This window comes from Raphanus sativus, chromosome 1, assembly GCF_000801105.2.
Source record: "Raphanus sativus cultivar WK10039 chromosome 1, ASM80110v3, whole genome shotgun sequence".
Classification (NCBI taxonomy): Eukaryota; Viridiplantae; Streptophyta; class Magnoliopsida; order Brassicales; family Brassicaceae; genus Raphanus; species Raphanus sativus.
In genome coordinates, this window is record NC_079511.1 from 2,977,579 (window position 1) to 2,993,548 (window position 15,970).

Sequence of the window (15,970 nt, forward strand, 5' to 3'; positions counted from 1 at the left end):
GTTCCGGTCATCTTCTGTGACAACATTGGTGCGACGTATCTCTCGGCTAATCCAGTTTTTCACTCTCGGATGAAGCACATTGCCCTTGACTACCACTTCATCCGTGATAATGTCCAAGCTGGAGCTCTCCGTGTCTCGCACATCTCTACCCGCGACCAGCTTGCTGATGCACTCACCAAGGCACTCCCACGCCCACGGTTTGAAGAACTCATGTCCAAGATTGGCGTTACTCAAGTACCTTCATCTTGAGGGGGCGTATAAGAGTATATTAGGAAAGGATATATTAGACAATAGTCTTAACCTAACCTCTTGTGTAATCTCAGTATATATTGTAACATTTCACATCTAATACTATTATCAAGCTTCATATCACATATGAACAACTAAAAAACTGATAAAAAGGGAGATGAAAACTAAGAAACGGATAAATGTAAGAGGTTTTGATCCTAATTGAAAAACAAATCCCACACTACATTTTCAGGGATTTATTAACTAATGATACTATATGCACCTGCTACTGCTAGGCTGCTACATATAATGAAAAACATAAAGTTTTATTCTTCTTTCCTGCCAATTTTTACAAATCTTTTTTTTTGCGTTACGCTTTTATTTTTTGTTGACGTCTTTTCGAATATTTGCATTACGTATTTAAATCTCTTTTTGTGTTATCCACAGCGGCGAAGCCAGACATTTTTTTTTAGTGGGTGCACTATGTTTAATAAAAGGGAAAAAGTAGATAGGGAGGAGTCGAACCCAGGTTCCTATGGGTGCACAACATCCCGTTTCCATCTGATCTAACAAATTTTCTTTGTTATTTGTAATGAAATCTGAATTATATTTAAATATTATGAGTGCACAGGACCCCATAGTGGGCTGCCTGGCTTCGCCCCTGGTTATCCAAGAAAATAAATGGAAAATCAATTAAAAGAGAACACAAAATAGTTTGGTGATCGGGAATCGAATCACAAATCACGCGTGTAATCCTCTTTAAAAAGCATGGCGCAAGGAATACTGTCAGGAATGGATCTCATAGGGCGGCTCAGGGTGATGCAGTCAGACATGAATTCCTATAAGGCAGGTAGAATGGTCAGCTGTAATATCATCTATGTAATGTTTCTCGTTGTTTCTAATAGCATAATAAACCCGAAAAAAAAATCCTCTTTAAAAAGCATTCGAACTAATTAAAAAGTGTGCATTCATTTCACAATCACAAACTCCTATATATTGCTATCTCACTTAAATTTTGTTTTTTTCTTATATAGAAAATATAAATATCATAAAAACAGAGGCCCGTTACAACAACTAGATTCGATCTCCGCGCTACGCGCGGATAAGTGTTGAAATTAATATTTTTTAAGATCAAAAATTTATTTTAGAACTAAGAATTATAAGTTTCAGTTAATATCTGTATTTTAATCATTATGGCATATACATGAATTCTTTTATCAACACTATACTTAGGGTAAGAGAAAAATACTCATGTACTAATTTAATGTTGTATCATATTACTATATATGTTATTCTTCTTAACCTGAGAATATTTTTATTTTCTCTAAAATTGTAAACAAAATATTATTGTAAATGTGTACGTGATACTAACTTTTCTTATCTAAAATTCTAAAAAGAAATAATAAAGTAACATTTTTGTAATAATAATTTTTCTTTTTCTATATCACTTTTAAGTCCTAAGTAAAAGAAATTTGTATCATATTTTTAACACATTTTTAGTTGTATGTAATAATAATTTTTATTTTCCAATCCTAAAAAGAATCTGTAAAATAATATTTTTTCTAATAGTAATTTTCTTTTTTATAAATTTATTTAAAATACTAAAGAAAATAGATTTACATAATAAGATTTTGGACACATGTTACAATCTTAAATTTTTATTGACACATGTTTCGATCATATTAATTAACAATTTGAAAAACAATGCTTTATATAATGAGATCCTAAAATACATCTTAAAATAATATTTTCTAATAATATTTTTTTTTCTTTTTCAATATCACTTTTAAGTCCTACAGAAAATAGATTTGTATCATATTTTTTAACAGATGTCATAGTCTTATGTAATAACATTTTTTCTTTTTCCTAAAAAGAAACTGTAAAAGAATATTTTTGTAGTAATAATTTTCCCTTTTCTAAATCTTTTTAAATAAACAAAATAGATTTATAAGATAAGATTTTTGTAATAATAATATTTTTTCTTTCTTATCACTTTTAAATCCTAAATAAAATAGTTTTGTATCATAATAATAATTTTTCTTTTCCAATCTTAAAAAGAAACTGTAAAAAAATATTTTTTTGTAATAATAATTTTCCTTTTCTAAATTTCTTTAAAATCCTAAACAAAATAGATTTATATAATAAGATTTTTGAGACATGTAATCTTAATTTTTTATTGACACATCTCGCGATCATGTTAATTAGCAACTTTGAAAAATTAAGTTTTATATAATAAGATTTTCAAATCTTAAATAAAAGAGATTTGCATCATATTTTTAACAAATGTCATAGTCTTATGTAATAATAATTTTTCTTTCCCAATCTTAAAAAAAAACTTTAAATGATTTTTTTTTGTTATAGTAATTTTCATTTTTCTAAATTTCTTTAAAATCCAAAAATAGTTTTATATAATAAATTTTTGACACATATTACAATCTTAATTTTGTATTGACGCATATCGTGATCAAATTAAGTAACAACTTCGACAAACAAAACTTTATACAATAAGATATGTTGTTTTGCATCTTGTATTTATTTTGTATAGATATTTTAATTGTACTTTAGATAAGTTTGAATTAAACAATTATTTTATTTTTATTTGCTTCTTCCAATAAAATTAAAAGGTGACTTTTTACACCATATACCACATTTATTTTGATATTATAAAATAGGTATAATGAAACCAAATTTGTTTTATAAAATATAGCATATAATTTTACTTTAATTAACATTAATTTTATAATAATATTATAATGTTAATCACGAAATTAGTAATGTATTATTTAGAAAGAAAATATTTAAACTTTTTGGTAAAATTTTGTGTATTTGATTGAAATTCTCTATAAACCAATCAATGTCTTATAAAGAGAACTATTTATCATATCAACCAAAGCATCACTTGATATCAATTGATAAGATTACAACAATTTGAATGGCAACAAATTTTCATAGACAAATCTAAAATTAATGGGAAGGAAAAAACAAAGCTTTCTGATCTATGAGTCACCATATTTGGTGAAGATAGCCATTAACTTGTCCACAAATACCTTGTCATCATGCTTACACACATACTTTTTCAAAAACATATAATCAGTACACACCAAGACAGAAGATACTGAAAAGTTCAATCCCAAGCAATCCTTTGGACATTAAAGCTTTGATTACTTCACAGCTCGGAACAATCCTCTTCTCCATGCTACATCCAAACACATGAGGAAACAAACCCAAATACTTTAACGGCCACTTCATCTTCCCTAGCAGAAACTCATTCTTCTCTTCACCGTCTCTGTTGATAACCCAATGCACTGAGGAAAGCGCTTGACCATCTCCGCTAACTCAACTCTGCTGAATCCCATACCTAGAAACGTATCAATAGAGTTTGATATGTTCTTCTCAGAGAACTTCAGAAAGGATGCTTCTTGAAGATCTTCCACACATCTCCCTCAGCAAAGACTAACCTTTTGTACACACTCACCTTCTCTTCTATCGTTTTATCACTCAGTTCATAAACAGTATGCAAGCTTTGACGAACTTTGGAGTTGTGGGATCAAAACCCATCTCAAGAACCTTCTTGAGAGACACTTCAAACCTTTCTTTACCACAGACATGTGCTGGCCTAGAGATGAGCAAAGGGAACAACAACCTCTGAGGCACACCAAGATCTCTTAAAACCAAAACGTTTATGATCTTATTCTCATGTTTACTACCCTGTGGCAGAGAAAGACACAACCTTTCGAACTTAGAACTCTTGTCCGCTTCGATAATCTCTCTGACGAAATCATAGTATCTTCAGTGAGCTCAGAGGTTGAAAGATCTTGGGGACTTTGGAAAGAACCTCAGTGAGCTCAGAGGTTGAAGCTCCTCTGTTCTGTAGTAACTTAAACTTATGAGCTCCTCTGTTCTGTAGCTCCTCTGTTCTGTTCAGATATGAGCTCTTTGATCGGCAATTCTCCTTCTTTGTTGCAGGAACTGGCGAGTGTGCAGTCCCTTCCGAACCGTCCATCCACCTTATTCACCAATTGCATCAGTTGAACCTCCTAGACCAACACTCTATGCCCTGTTAACATCTGAGCTCATTTCCTGCGTAAAAACACAAACACCACAAACAATCAATTCAATTTTCTCATTACGTTTGAGATAGTTTAACTCTCTAAACCAAGAACCTTACATCTTCGTTATATCCCTCTATATAAGTCATTGGAATCCCTCTATATAAGTCATTGCTCGGTAGGCTTCTGAAGCCTTCCTTGGAAAGTAATGACCTTATTTTCATCTTAAAATTCTGCAATAACTTGAAACCCATAATCTCATAATAGGATTGAAGCAATGCAATAACAGCAGATACACATAACTTATATAGAAGCTATTTTACCTTAAATCAAAGCCTCCTTGGATCTTTTCAAGTGTAACCTGCACACAGCAATAAAGATCTATTTCTACTTACTAATGCTTTAAAAGAAAAACGGAAGAGAGATTACATTCAAGACATCACCAGAGTTGAAACACTTGAAGAAAGGGAGACAGTTAATGGCTCTGTTTAGGAAATCTGCAAAATCAATGGAAGTTTTTTTCTAGAGAAGCCAATATCGAAGAACCCTTAAACAAATTTTGGAGGAAAAAAACCTCGTTGCAGCAGCCTTCCCCATAGATTTTGCAGATTTGAAAGTGATTTTCTAAGGCACTTATATGGTTTTCAATGTTTTGGTGTGGGGAAGAAAATGTGAATATGGGTATAAATAAGTGAAAAGCTGAGGGATTCTCAATGGTTTCTTGGTCTCGATTGTAGCAATAAATAAGGGGTTTTATGAGCCTGTTACAGATGAGAATCGGAGAAGTTAGAAAAACAGAAGGTGAAGACGATGAGACACGCTAGGGTCTCGACAAAGCTGGGTTAAGGGGCTCGCCGAAACCACCATATATCGAAGCCCACAAAACGAAATGCGGTTGAAGCCCATCAGAGGAAAGAAAAGATCGACGTGGACAAATGCTGTTCTCTGATTGGACTGAATTAAATAGGTGATGTGGACATGCTCTCCATTGATCTTATTAGCCTTTTAGTATAGTATATATATATTGATTATCGCAAAGGGGGTTTATAGTCGTAACAAATTTAGTTTGGTAAATTGCCATTAGGTACAACAAATTCTCACCATCTCCATCTCAGTACCAATCTTTTTTTTTTTTTTGTGGTTTATGGTTTGATGTTTTTGAACACATTCCAATACTTGGCCTTCACTACTTGTTCTACCCACCCCTTCCCTTCACATTAGGTTTCTCCGAAATATCTCATCGCCCTCTCTATCTCTCCATCCTCTGCTTCTTCATCGAGGAGACACGGTAAGTTTTACTTGTGATTCCATCTGCCTCTTTGATCATCACCGTTGGCTTTCCCCGTAGACTAGGTTCTTCCTCTTTTAGAAATTTTATTTTGAAATCGAAATCGGTTAGGGCTTCGGGAGATCCATGTGATCTGATTTTTTACTGTTCACACTAGCAGCGGATCCCGAGGATAGGAGGTAACTTAGCTCCTCGAGAACGCCGTCCTTATAGTTTTGCCCTTTCGTTCTCTTTAATAAACCATCAGTTTAGCACTCCGAGGCCACTGGAGACCGACGTGATTAGATAGTCGTCTAGCTGCACCACCCCCCTAGGGTTTTGATTTTCCGCGGCTACTCGTAAGCGCGTTGCCGACAAATTGTGTCGGCGGGATCGCTGATTCCGGCGAGCTCGCAACTACTACGAGTTTTCACGGTGGTTCGTTTCTGGTGACGGAACTAGTAGATAACGCGAACTTACTTTCATCTGAATCTCTGTCTTAGTTTTTATTTTGGATCTCGCTCTTGTTATAGCACGAATGCTTTGATTAGATCTCCTTACGTACGAATCTTAGATAAATGACTATATTATTCTGATTCTTAGCTGATCTATTGTGTTTTCTTCTTTAATTTTTTTCTATTAACATAGGTTCGGAGAGAGTCCTCCTGCAAGTGGCAGCCGTTTGAAGTTAAGTGAGTAGAAGAGCGTGTTTAACTAAGCAACCATGAATATGCCGCTGTTGGATATTCAACCGCGAACATTGAAGTTTGTTGGTAAGATTTCATTATGTCAAGGGACTGATTCTTATCACTTACCTAATGGTTAATTTTAGTTCAGTTAAGAGTATCAAGTTCTCTGAATTGTCAATTACAATGGTGCTATATGGTTTCATGGGTCTGTTATCGTGTAAGATGTATTGGTGTATTGTTAAGGTGTTTTTGAGGAACTTTCAAATTTACTAGATTTGATGGTGGTGTAATTCTGTGTAGATTGAACTAAAAGATTATCTTTGCCTTACTTTTCAAATCATCTCTAGTTGTCAACCTTTATAAGACTAATTAACCAGGTTTCATCTTTTGTAGTTGATCTGAAGAAGCAGAGTACCTGCGTGGTACAGCTTACCAATACAACCAATCATTTTGTTGCATTTAAGGTCTAAACACACGTTTTCTTTCTCTCCATATTTCTTCTTTTCCTATTCTAGCTTCAGGATATCTAATATTATTAAATTTTCTTTGGATAAGACGCATAATTTAGTTGTGATTTTGTTTTTTTCTTTACAGGTCAAAACTACATCACCAAAGAAGTACTGTGTCCGTCCAAATGTTGGCGTTGTTGCACCAAAATCATCCTGTGAATTCTCTGGTATGCCTGCTTCTTCCATCCTTTCGAAATTCGAACAATGCTTGAGTTTCTTGCACCTACCTTTCTTCAGTAGGTGGTATAAGTTGTTGCATGATGTCTGCTGGCGTAGGAAATGAACTGGAATGTTCATATTTTCATGAATTTGTTTTTTTTTGGTCGCTGGAGTTTGTACAGCGTTTGGACATTTTTTAGGATCCTAGGCTTTCAAAGTTCACATTGTAGTTGCCCAAAAGACAAAACGAATCTATCCCGGATGGAGTTGCATAGTTCAAATTTTTTCTTACTTCATATAACCTGGTCTGTTGGCAAATTCAGAATCTGTTTGAGCATTCTAAGTTTTTGGATGATGAATAGGTCATTGCACGTTCAAATTTAGATAAAGCTTTGAGCTAATCGAGTTGTATGTTACTGCAGTCATTATGCAAGCTTTCAAAGAACCACCTCCGGATATGGTCTGCAAAGACAAATTCTTAATCCAGAGTACTGCTGTGCCTGAGGAAACAACTGATGAAGACATAACAGCTAGCATGGTAATCCCTTTGAGCCTCTCTATCCCAAAATTCTGGTATCTCAAGTATATGTATATCATTCATTTATTCATGGCAGTTCTCCAAAGCGGAAGGCAAACACATAGAGGAAAACAAACTGAGAGTCACTCTCGTGTTACCCTCTGACTCACCTGAACTATCTCCAGTTAAAGGGACACTGAAACAGGAAGCAGTATTTGAAGATTCCATCCTCAAGGATCGAGTATATGGTCAATCAGAGACCCTTCGTCCTCCACAATATGTAAGAAAAGTATTTAGCCATTTTCACAACCGAGTTTTTTTTTTGAACTTTTTTTGGTAATATATGAAGAGTAATCGCAAAGCAGTGATAACCACCTTTATTGGGCGCTATAGGCAGTTTCTTATTCTTGTTTGTGTATTTTATAGGAGAGTGAGATTGTCAAGGACCCTAGGATGGTTGGACATGATGAGTTAAAGGCACCCTATGATGCAAAGGAGTTAAAGCAACCAAAAAAAGGCGTTGTGGATTTCGTTGAAGATTTGAATCCTTCTTATGAGTCGAAGGCAACTAAAGGTGGCTACAATACATTGGACATGGTAAAAGAAGCTGAATTTAATCGTATTAAGTCTCATAAGGATGCAGATGATAGGGGGATAAAGGCAACACATAATTCGGATTCTGCCACGAATATGGTCATGGATCTTTCTGGGGATCAAGGGTTTGCTAATGGAAAGACTTCGGCCAAAAGTGTGACTTATTCTGATGAACCAAAGATACCTAGGGATAGAGACGTTGTCCAGATGCAGCAAACCGATGCTCAGTTGATTAAGGACATTGAGGAGATGAAGCTAAAAGTCAATGCTCTTGAGTCCAAGCTAATACAGGTTTGGTTATCAAATTTAAAAGTCCATAACTCGGGTGAAATCTTCTAAGCACTGTTAAATGTGCTAAACTAGTTTTTTTTTTTAAAATACGGTGTAGGCTGATTCAACCATTTCGAAGCTAATGGAGGAGCGGTCTACAAGCTTCCAACATAGAGAAAGCTTGCAACAAGAGCTGGTGAGATTAGCTAGTAGTTGGCTACATAGCTGTCTCTTTTATAAACGAGTAAATAACAAAGCTTGTATTTATGATGATGATGCAGGCGGAACTGAGGACGAAGAAGATAGTGAAAGAAGTGCACATTGGGTTCCCTCTGCTGTTTGTATGCGTGGTGGCATTCATCAGCTTTGTTATCGGGTATTGTCTGCGGACTTGACTGCTCGGCCTCTCTCTCTCTCGGTCACACATATCTTTTATATCTCTTATTAGCAAGTGTGCAGTCAGAAAATATAGACAAAGGAAGTGATATTAAGATGGATAATATAGACTGTAAAGCATTGGGTGCTAGTTGATGATACAAAGGGACATATGGTTTGATGATGGTGTTGCTTTGTTTCTTCGCTCTTTACTATCTAGTTGAAGCAGCTTGTTTGGATTCGTCTCCTCTCCTTTTGAGTTTCCTTTCCAAGTGTTCCTGTTGTCTCCTTGGTTTATTATTTTCATAATTCGTTCTTAATTTTCAATTGGTTCGCTTTATATTGGTCATTTCCGCACCACCACTACAACTATACTATCACCAAATGTCATATAGCTTTCGAGTCTTATTCGAGTAATAAATGATTATCAATATGTTTCATTCGTTCAAACATTAGCCACGCAAGAATCCTCCATCAACTCCGCGCTGTTTACACGTGAACTACAAACGTTAAAAAGGACCTTTTACGGCATTAACTATCTTCGTTAATGTGACTACGCAATGGAAAAGACATAATGAGGTTTTAAAAAGTTTTCCCTGAACCAAACTTAATGAGACATTGGTTATAAAAAATGACCCAAATCGTGTGATCTTTGTTTTTTTTTTTAAACACACTCGTGCGATCTTTGTATTTGAAGAAATTAGAAATATAACGAATCGATAAAATCGTAGCCCTCCATAGTAAATAATGTTTTTTTTGATCAAGTAAAGAATGATCAAGTGTATATTAAGAACAAAACTTAGCTTCACCCCCTAAGGTGAACCTCTACATTCACCCACCAATAGGAATTAGTTAATTGAGATTTGATATCTTTTAAAAAAGGAAACCAAGTAATAAGAATTTAATGAAATAAAATTATGGTTTTAGATAAATAAAAAATAGTAGCAATTATAAAAATATATATCTTTTAATATTGATAAATCCATCAGAAAATACTAAACCCTAAACCCTAAATTCTAAACCCTGAACCTTAAATTTTAAATACTAAACCCTAAACCCTTGGGAAAAGCATGAACCCTTGGGCAAATCTTATACCCTAAACCCTTAAATTTAAACCAAACTTTAAATCATAAACTAAATCCTAATCCATAAACCCGAAATCATAACTCCTAATACTAAACCTAAATCCTAAATTCTAAAATGGTTTATGGTTTAGGATTAAGAGTTTATGATTTAATATTTGTCAAAGAGTTTAGGGTTTAGGGTTTCGTGTTTAGAATTTAGGGTTTAAAATTATGATTTATGATTAAGAGTTTAGGGTTTAAAATTAACGATTTAGGGTATAAGATTTGCCCAAGGGTTCAGGCTTTCCCTAAAGGTTTAGGGTTTAGTATTTAGAATTTAGGGTTTAGGATTTAGTATTTTCCCAAGGGTTCAGGCTTTCCCTAAGGGTTTAGAGTTTAGTATTTAGAATTTAGGGTTTAGGGTTTAGTATTTTCTGACGAATTTATCAATATTAAAAAAATGTATTTTTTATAATTGCTACTATTTTTTTATTTATCTAAAAACATAATTTTATTTCATTAAATTCTTATTACTTGATTTCCTTTTTTAAGAGATATCAAATCTCAACTAACTAATTCCTATTGGTGGGTGAATGTAGAGATTCACCTTAGGGGGTGAAGCTAAGTTTTGTTCGTATATTAAAGAGAGGAACCCACACGTAATTATCGCTGAGCATCCTCTAATATATGGCGATGTGGTCATGTTTGGGACCGGAGATTGGGCTTGGGCCGGAGCTCTGATCAATATGCTTGGGCCTGATGTTTCAAAATAGCCATTAGAAGATTATATTGGTTGCACTTTTTTCTTACAAAAATTACGATTACAAAATAGGATTTATTTGCCGAATAACCAAAAAATGGTTAACTAAATTTCTAATGAAAGATTAGAGAGAGATATGAAGACAAATGAAGATACAAGAGATGTTTTTGGCTAGATAGTGAATTTGTGTTTTCTATGTTATATAGAGAGCAATTTCTCTAAAAAAATATTCGAAATAGCTGATACTAGAAAATGTTTTTTCTAATGCTATAAGCCATATATTCAGTCAAATACCATAAGAATACCAAAATAAAATAAAATCATGTTTGTATATGAAAAAAGGGAGACTTTTGTTATTGTTTGCACACTAGCTTTATTTCTTTATCGAATGCTAACTTTCGGCAGCCATTTTTCTAATCAGTAGCCGACTTTTACCGTCCCTCTCCGTCTCCACGTTCATTTTCATTCTCGGTCTACCAAGTAATGAGTATTCATGAGATTATTACCAAACATTCTATAAGAGTAAAAGCTGGGGATAAAAATAATAATAATTTTTTTTGATAATTATTAATTAACAATGTAATTTAAAATCTTTTCCAACTAGTAGTATTTTTATTTTTGTTTTTCCACTTGGTGTTTGGTTTGGTCAATAAAATAGATCTCATTCAATGTTTTCAGAAAGGAATATTTTTGTTTCTGTTTATTAATAATAATTCGTAATTTATTGCGAAGAAAGACTACGTGCAGTCCTTGCTGGGTCTACTATGTATGGGTCACCTTTTCCCAAGTTAAAAAAGAGTAATATAAATGGAATCAATGTTTTCTGGGCAAGTCTCTCTCGGAAAACAGAGTAGAATTTGGATTTTTTATTACACTTTCAACTCTGTCATCAAACCTTCGATCCAAAGAAACATACTTCCTTCCAATGTCTCTGCTGATCATACCTCCTGATCAAAAGGTTAGTTTTTTATTTTATATGTACATGTTTTATGTTCTTCATTCACATAAGATTCTTAGGTCTCTTGATGCCTAATATTGATCTTCATTTGATAGATGACAACGTTCTATTCTAATTTTGATCTCTTCCTTTTTTTTCCTCCCATTATTGTAAGTTGAGCTGTCAATGAGATCTCTTTTCTTTTTGTGGCAAAATACTTGATTTAGATTACTAGTTCAATTATATAAAACAAACCAGTTTTCATTCGAAAGAAAATGATCTTTTTACTGCAGAATTAGACTATAAGACAAAGCATCAAATCTCCATGTATGTGTTTGGTCAACTTTCTCTTCTTGTCTCTGTTTTTTTTTTCTTTCAGCAATCTGTAATATTTCTAGTCTTAACTAAACAATGTTTTGCCTTTTGCAGATTTGAAAAAAAAACTGCCCCTTGATTGATTGATTCTTTGATCTTTTGTATGTTTGGTATACCATACCAACACAAAGATGGCTATCTCTCCAAGTTTCACTAGAGCTTTGACATTAGCCTTCAACGAGTGGCTACTCATCCTCATGCTCTTCATCAACTCCATCTTCGCCTACGTGATCACAAGGTTCGCAGATTACTCCCAGCTCCAATCTCCATGCCTGATGTGCTCAAGCCTCGATCACATCCTCGAGAAGAGGAGGAGGACAACAACGAAACACTCGAAGAGATCTCACTGGGACACGGTCTGCTCCAAACACAAAACAGAAATCTCTTCTTTGGTTTACTGTCACGCTCACGGCAAGCTCGTCGACGTCAGAGGAATGTGCGAGGCTTGTCTCTTCTCGTTCGCTACGACCAATAAGTCAAACGCCGAGACTTACAGATTGTTGGTTGGGAAGTTGGGTGAAGAAGACTCTCCCTCTGGAGGAGGAGGAGGATCAAAGAGTGATCCGAGGTGCTGCACTTGTTGTAATCAGCTGTGGATGATGCCACAACAAACCGGTTCTACTAGTGATCATCAGGAGGAAGTGGTGTTGGTGGCTAAACCGGCGACTCTACCGAAGATTCGTGTGGTTGGTAATCTGAGAACCGGGAAACAACAGTCTAATACACCTAAGAAGAGTGTTAGTTTCAATCATTTGCCTGATGTGGGTTACACCGAGCTCAAGGTTCATTCGGATACCGAGTCAGAAGCTGTGTTTTCGGAAGATGAAGGTGTTAAAGAAAAGGATGATCATAATTTTCAAAACGTGGAGCTGAAGACTCCTCCTCCTCCTCGAGTTATCACCTTGCCTTATGATATGGCTACCGATAAGCTGCTAGACCTTGACTTCCCTTTGCAACAAGAGATCGGTTTCAGTTCCTTTTTTCCTGAGTTTATTTCAGCTAATAATGACTTGCCTGCTGAAACGTCAGAGAAGGTGGTGTTGAAAGAGAAAGAGATCATCAGTTCATTAGATAGTCTTTTCTTTACATCTAGCACCACCATGGAACGTTCTGATTCTACAGCTGTTCTGAAGGAGAAGGAAGATTTGATTGACTTTCAAGATGTTTCTTTAACACAAGATGCCTTAATGGAGGAGAAAGAGGTTGTTCCGGTTAATGTTGTGCCTGAAGAAGCATCAAAGAAGGTGTTGAAGGAAGAAGAAGAGATCATTTCATTAGATAGTCTTTTCTTATCAATACGCTCCATGGAGCCTGTTGCAGCTGTTTCTAAGGAGACAGAGTTTATTAGCCTCAGAGATATTATTTCAACATCATCAGTTGCAGCTGAAGCTGAAGCTCTCTTTATGGGAGAGGCTGGGAGGGATCTGGCTCACCTCCTTGATTTTTCATTAACACTAGATTCTAAGGAAAGTCCTGCAGATGCCGCCTCAGTGGAGGAGGAGGAGGAGGCTGAGCAGCTTATTTGCCTCAATGATGATGTTACTTCAACATCATCATCAGATGCTTCTGAAACTCCTGAAGATGATGTCTTAAATGGAAATGAACTAACGCCTCTCCATGCTACATCTCCAGACGAGGCTCCTGAATTATTCACCACTGCAAATGAAACCCCTGTTGAGACGTCCAAGGAGATGGACACAAACCAAGATGATGCAGCCTCTCTAGAATCTGATTATGCAGTTGTATCACCTTCAAAATCTGCTTCTTTCAACTCAATGTCAGTGGCAGCAGATACAAACGTTGGTGGTGGTTCAGGTGAGTTGCTGGATCTTTCTGATACATACAATTCCATCCCACACAACGAGGGAAGTAACGATGGAGGAGAAGCACACATAGAGCAATGGATGAAGAAAGATACCTCTAGAGTCAGCGAAGACCTCAAAACATTACTCACTCATATCTCAGCTTCTCGTGGGATAGAGCTTCTGTCGCCTAGAGGTATAAGCCCCAAGCTATCTAGCAGCGATCAGGAGACAAAGGACTTAGATCTCGACATGCAGCTGCTGATCCAGAAGAGGATGCTGGAGAGGAACGAGAGCAACTTACCCTTGGAAGAAGTCTCCGTGAGTGAGATAGAAGGAGAAAGCGAGAGTGATCGGTTGAAAAGACAGGTTGATTACGACAGGAAGCTGCTTGCTGGTCTGTATAAGGAGCTGGAGGAAGAGAGAAGCGCTTCGGCTGTTGCTACGAACCAAGCGATGGCTATGATCACGAGGCTGCAGGAAGAGAAGGCGTTGTTTCAGATGGAAGCTTTGCAGAACCTCAGGATGATGGAGGAGCAAGCGGAGTACGATATGGAAGCGATACAGAGACTGAACGATTTGCTTGCTGAGAAAGAAAAGCTTGTTCAAGATTTGGAAGCTGAGATTGAGTACTTCAGAGACGAGACCCCACAACAGCAGAAGAAGAAGCTAGATGGTGCAGAGAATAGTGAGACGGTGAGCAGCAAGATACAGAACTGTTTAACTGGGTTCAACGAAGAGAGATTATACATCACAAGTTGTTTGGAGAAGCTTGAGAGAAATGGTGAGGCTCATGGTGATAATAACGTAGCAACGCAAGAATCTGTTTCTGAGCTAGGTGAGAGAGTGGAGAAGCTGAAGGGAGACTTGTATTTTCTAGAACATGTTGTGAATTCTCTAGGGCATGGGGATGAAAGTGTAGAGTTTGTTAAGGAGATAGCTTCTCATTTGCAAACCTTGAGGAGTCTCAGCATGAAAAGACGTAATGATGCAGAGAGTTGATACTGATGTCTACCTGTAAAACAAACAAACCTTCACATAGGTATGTATGTCCTCTCTTTATTTCTCTGATTGTTTTTTTTTTTTGTTTCAATTTTGTTCATATGTGGTTCTGTTTTGTGTTTCTGTTAGATAACTTTGTGGAGAAGATATTGCAGAGGAATACTAAAAGAAGACAAAGAGTGGTGAGGAAAGCTTTAAGGAATCTGTACAGCATCTCTTAAGATGGCCTTTTTCCTCTTTCTTATACAATAAAAATTTCAGTATTTTTACAAAATTTTAAGGAATGATTCATACTTTTTGGGTTTGGGGTTGTTCATAATTTTCTTGTGGGTTTGATTTGCATTTTCTATGATTTTTTCTTGTACTGAAGTTCTCATTTAATATTCTTTAAATAGATTTTATACTTTTGTTTAGCATTCATGCAACTTTCTTGAGCTTGATGTACGTTTGTCGCCTATAGTAATAATACTAATACGGTACTCAAATTCGTTTGTTTGTATGTATTACTAAAAAAAGCTAAATCAAGAATATCGAGTCTGTAGGAAAGACAAAAAGACATTCATCATCATTTCTGGATTAAAACTCTGTTTTCTCGCCTAAAATAAGGACATTTGCATGTTGACATTTGAAAAGAAGTTTGAACAGAGGACAAATTTTACTAAAGATGAATTAAAAGCTAAGAAAGAAAAAGAGGGAAGATGGAAAAGGAAGAACCTACTATCTATAACAGAATGACTCTTGTTTGGTAAATAAAAGTCATTCTATACCACAACACTTTCCTTTGCGTAGTCTCTCTCATTCATGTTCCTTTCTATAAATTAAAATCCATCACTCACTTGTCTGCTTAATTATGTTGTATCACAGAACATGCCACAGCTTGTGCCCAATGCCTCAGTCTCGTTTTAACCTGCTCTGGATTATCTCCTAAAAAAGTACTTTTATAAATTATATCATTCCAACACTTGGTTAACTAATATTATCTCTGTTTATGTAAATGTTATTATGCCTAAAAGCACAAAAAACTTTTTTCTATTAAAGCATCATTAACAACATAATTTTAAAAAAATTTACCAATCATAAAATTTATAAACTATATTTGTTTAAAAGTCTTAAATAAATAATAAAATTAACATAGAAATGTCAAAAATTTTATATTTTGAAATAGTAAAAACCTTTTAAAACATTGTACATTGTGAAACCACTTTTTTAACAGTTTGTAAATTGTAAATGTCGGAAATGCGTTTATACAACGTGAAAACATGGGGGAAAATAGTTACCTGGAGACATGACTTTCAATCCATCAGAGTCGCTTATTGGACTACCAAAAGAGGAGGAATGGTCTCCAAGAGAAGTAAGTCGAGAGGATGAAGATC

General features: G+C 35.3%; 3 protein-coding genes and 1 pseudogene across 4 annotated transcripts in view; 2 read left to right on the plus strand and 2 right to left on the minus strand.

The window, feature by feature from the left end:
- Nucleotides 1–3,224: 3,224 nt before the first annotated feature.
- LOC108858586 (uncharacterized) lies at nucleotides 3,225–4,231 on the minus strand (annotated as a pseudogene).
- Nucleotides 4,232–5,404: 1,173 nt separating this feature from the next.
- On the plus strand, nucleotides 5,405–8,898 carry LOC130509122 (vesicle-associated protein 2-2-like). Its single transcript, XM_057004777.1, has 9 exons — nucleotides 5,405–5,565; nucleotides 6,193–6,317; nucleotides 6,627–6,697; nucleotides 6,828–6,909; nucleotides 7,324–7,439; nucleotides 7,516–7,698; nucleotides 7,845–8,303; nucleotides 8,401–8,478; nucleotides 8,564–8,898. The coding sequence occupies exons 2-9, from the start codon at nucleotides 6,269–6,271 to the stop codon at nucleotides 8,675–8,677; spliced, it is 1,152 nt and encodes a 383-aa protein (XP_056860757.1). The 5' UTR covers nucleotides 5,405–5,565; nucleotides 6,193–6,268; the 3' UTR covers nucleotides 8,678–8,898.
- A 2,382-nt stretch (nucleotides 8,899–11,280) lies between these two features.
- Nucleotides 11,281–15,015, plus strand: LOC108813511 (myosin-binding protein 1). 2 transcript variants are annotated; one of them, XM_057004713.1, is made up of 4 exons: nucleotides 11,287–11,439; nucleotides 11,712–11,745; nucleotides 11,848–14,637; nucleotides 14,727–15,015. In XM_057004713.1, the coding sequence occupies exon 3, from the start codon at nucleotides 11,925–11,927 to the stop codon at nucleotides 14,595–14,597; it is 2,673 nt and encodes an 890-aa protein (XP_056860693.1). In that variant the 5' UTR covers nucleotides 11,287–11,439; nucleotides 11,712–11,745; nucleotides 11,848–11,924; the 3' UTR covers nucleotides 14,598–14,637; nucleotides 14,727–15,015. The 2 variants fall into 2 exon arrangements, with proteins under 2 accessions (XP_018441594.2, XP_056860693.1); XM_018586092.2 differs by lacking the exon at nucleotides 11,712–11,745 and having other exon boundaries at nucleotides 11,281–11,439.
- Nucleotides 15,016–15,153: 138 nt separating this feature from the next.
- The window catches only part of LOC108843150 (uncharacterized), an 83,252-nt gene continuing 82,435 nt past the window's right edge, over nucleotides 15,154–15,970 (minus strand). The window contains exons 5-6 of the mRNA XM_057004808.1: nucleotides 15,875–15,906; nucleotides 15,154–15,521 (exon numbers count right to left, since the gene is read on the minus strand). Of these exons, the coding sequence (XP_056860788.1) occupies nucleotides 15,442–15,521; nucleotides 15,875–15,906 (112 nt within the window). The 3' untranslated portion in view covers nucleotides 15,154–15,441. The remainder of the gene's footprint in view (nucleotides 15,522–15,874; nucleotides 15,907–15,970) is intronic.